Genomic DNA, 1,675 nt, shown 5'->3' with positions numbered 1-1,675 from the left:
ACACACACACACACACACACACACACACACATACACACACACGCACACAGTGTAAAAAAAAAAACAAAGTTAATGGAAACTTTGAACACTGTATCCCCACACATATGACGTTGTTAAATCTATGAGTAGGCATGGTCCTGAGACATCATTCTTTCTTTCTTTCTTTCTTTCTTTCTTTCTTTCTTTCTTTCTTTCTTTCTTTCTTTCTTTCTTTCTTTCTTTCTTTCTTTCATTGGTTCCCTAAAGATATCTGATGTGTTTTTAGGCAGCCTTTCTTTAAAACATAAAGACCACTGCCGGGTCTCAGAATTCTCTAGCCCTAGTGGACAGGAAGACAGACCAGTAAAGAAAGCTAGAAGGTGATCAGGTGTTGGAGTGAACCATTAAAGGAACAGAAGCACAACAGAAGAGTCAGAGCATGAAGACAGGTCTGCTGGGGAAGAGGTCAGGAGGCAGAACTCCAACCCCATCTACAATGAGTGTGAGCAGGGATCTGAGGGGAATGAACAGGGCCGTGTAGACACCGGAGGAGCGAGCATCATAGAGAAGAAATGACAACTGAGGGACATGGGGCACAGGGAGCTAATGTGGTGACCGCCACCAAGTAGGGAAGGGAGACCCTCACCCACACACCTCAGCTGAGCTATGGACATAGCTTCTCAGGACACAGGGTGCCATCTTAGTCAAATATAAAAGTCCTAATACTGATGCATCTCTCTTCCCTTCTAGCCTCTCTTTTCATCTGTGAGCGTCCTACTACCCTTGTACCTCCCACTATTGAATCAGTGCCAGCCAGCGTTGCTGAAGGAGGAAGCGTTCTTCTCCTTGTTCACAATCTACCAGAGCATCTTATATCATGTTCCTGGTACAAAGGAGCAATTGTGTTTAACAAGCTTGAGATTGCCCGATATAGAACAGCCAAGAATTCAAGTGTACTGGGCCCTGCCCACACTGGTAGAGAGATAGTATACAGCAATGGATCCCTGCTGCTCCAGAATGTCACCTGGAAAGACACCGGATTCTACACCCTACGAACTCTGAATAGAAAACCGAGAATAGAATTAGCACACATTTACCTTCAGGTGGACAGTAAGTGATTCTCTGTGATCGTTCAGTGCTGGGTGGGGCTTCAACAGACAGGACTGTCACTCCTGTCATGTGACTACACTTTTATCCCTATGATAGGTTTGACTACTGTGTGCAGGACACACATGTAGAATGGAAACATCCATGGGCCAGACCCTGTCTTCTGATTCCCCCTTGTATCTCAGAAGACCTAAGATGCCAGACTGCTCTGTCTGTTGAGGCTCTTGCAATGCACAGGTGGAAACCCAAAGCAACAGGTAGCTCTGGCCCTGGTTGTCTGTCCCAGGCTTGACTAAAAATGTCCTGGGTTCCAAATGATCAGGACTTGACACTTACTCCTGCTCTGAGCAGACAGTGAACAATAGTTTTTGGCTGTCTGTATCAATTCTGTTTATTTATTATCATTAAAAAGTAGAGTTTCATAGGAAAAAAACAGAAACCCTAAAAACAACAGAAGAAATCAAAGCAACCCAGGGTATTTGTAGACAGAATGGAGGATTGCTTACTCCTGCCTGTCTCCTCACACCTTCTCATCCTTGTCTTATAGCACATGGGACCATGAGCCCAGGGATGGAAGTGCTCACAGTGG

The 1,675-nt window shown here is 45.1% G+C and overlaps 1 protein-coding gene across 1 annotated transcript in view; it reads left to right on the top strand.

Annotated features, from left to right (window-relative positions):
* Nucleotides 1–1,675, top strand: part of LOC110336994 (pregnancy-specific glycoprotein 22-like) — a 485,734-nt gene that overhangs the window by 3,738 nt on the left and 480,321 nt on the right. The window contains exon 3 of the mRNA XM_021219739.1: nt 730–1,089. Within this exon, the coding sequence (XP_021075398.1) occupies nt 730–1,089 (360 nt within the window). The remainder of the gene's footprint in view (nt 1–729; nt 1,090–1,675) is intronic.

The sequence above is a fragment of the Mus pahari genome, chromosome 19, assembly GCF_900095145.1.
Source record: "Mus pahari chromosome 19, PAHARI_EIJ_v1.1, whole genome shotgun sequence".
Lineage (NCBI taxonomy): Eukaryota > Metazoa > Chordata > Mammalia > Rodentia > Muridae > Mus > Mus pahari.
Note: the sequence above shows the minus strand (reverse complement) of the source record. Positions and strands in the feature narration are given on the sequence as shown.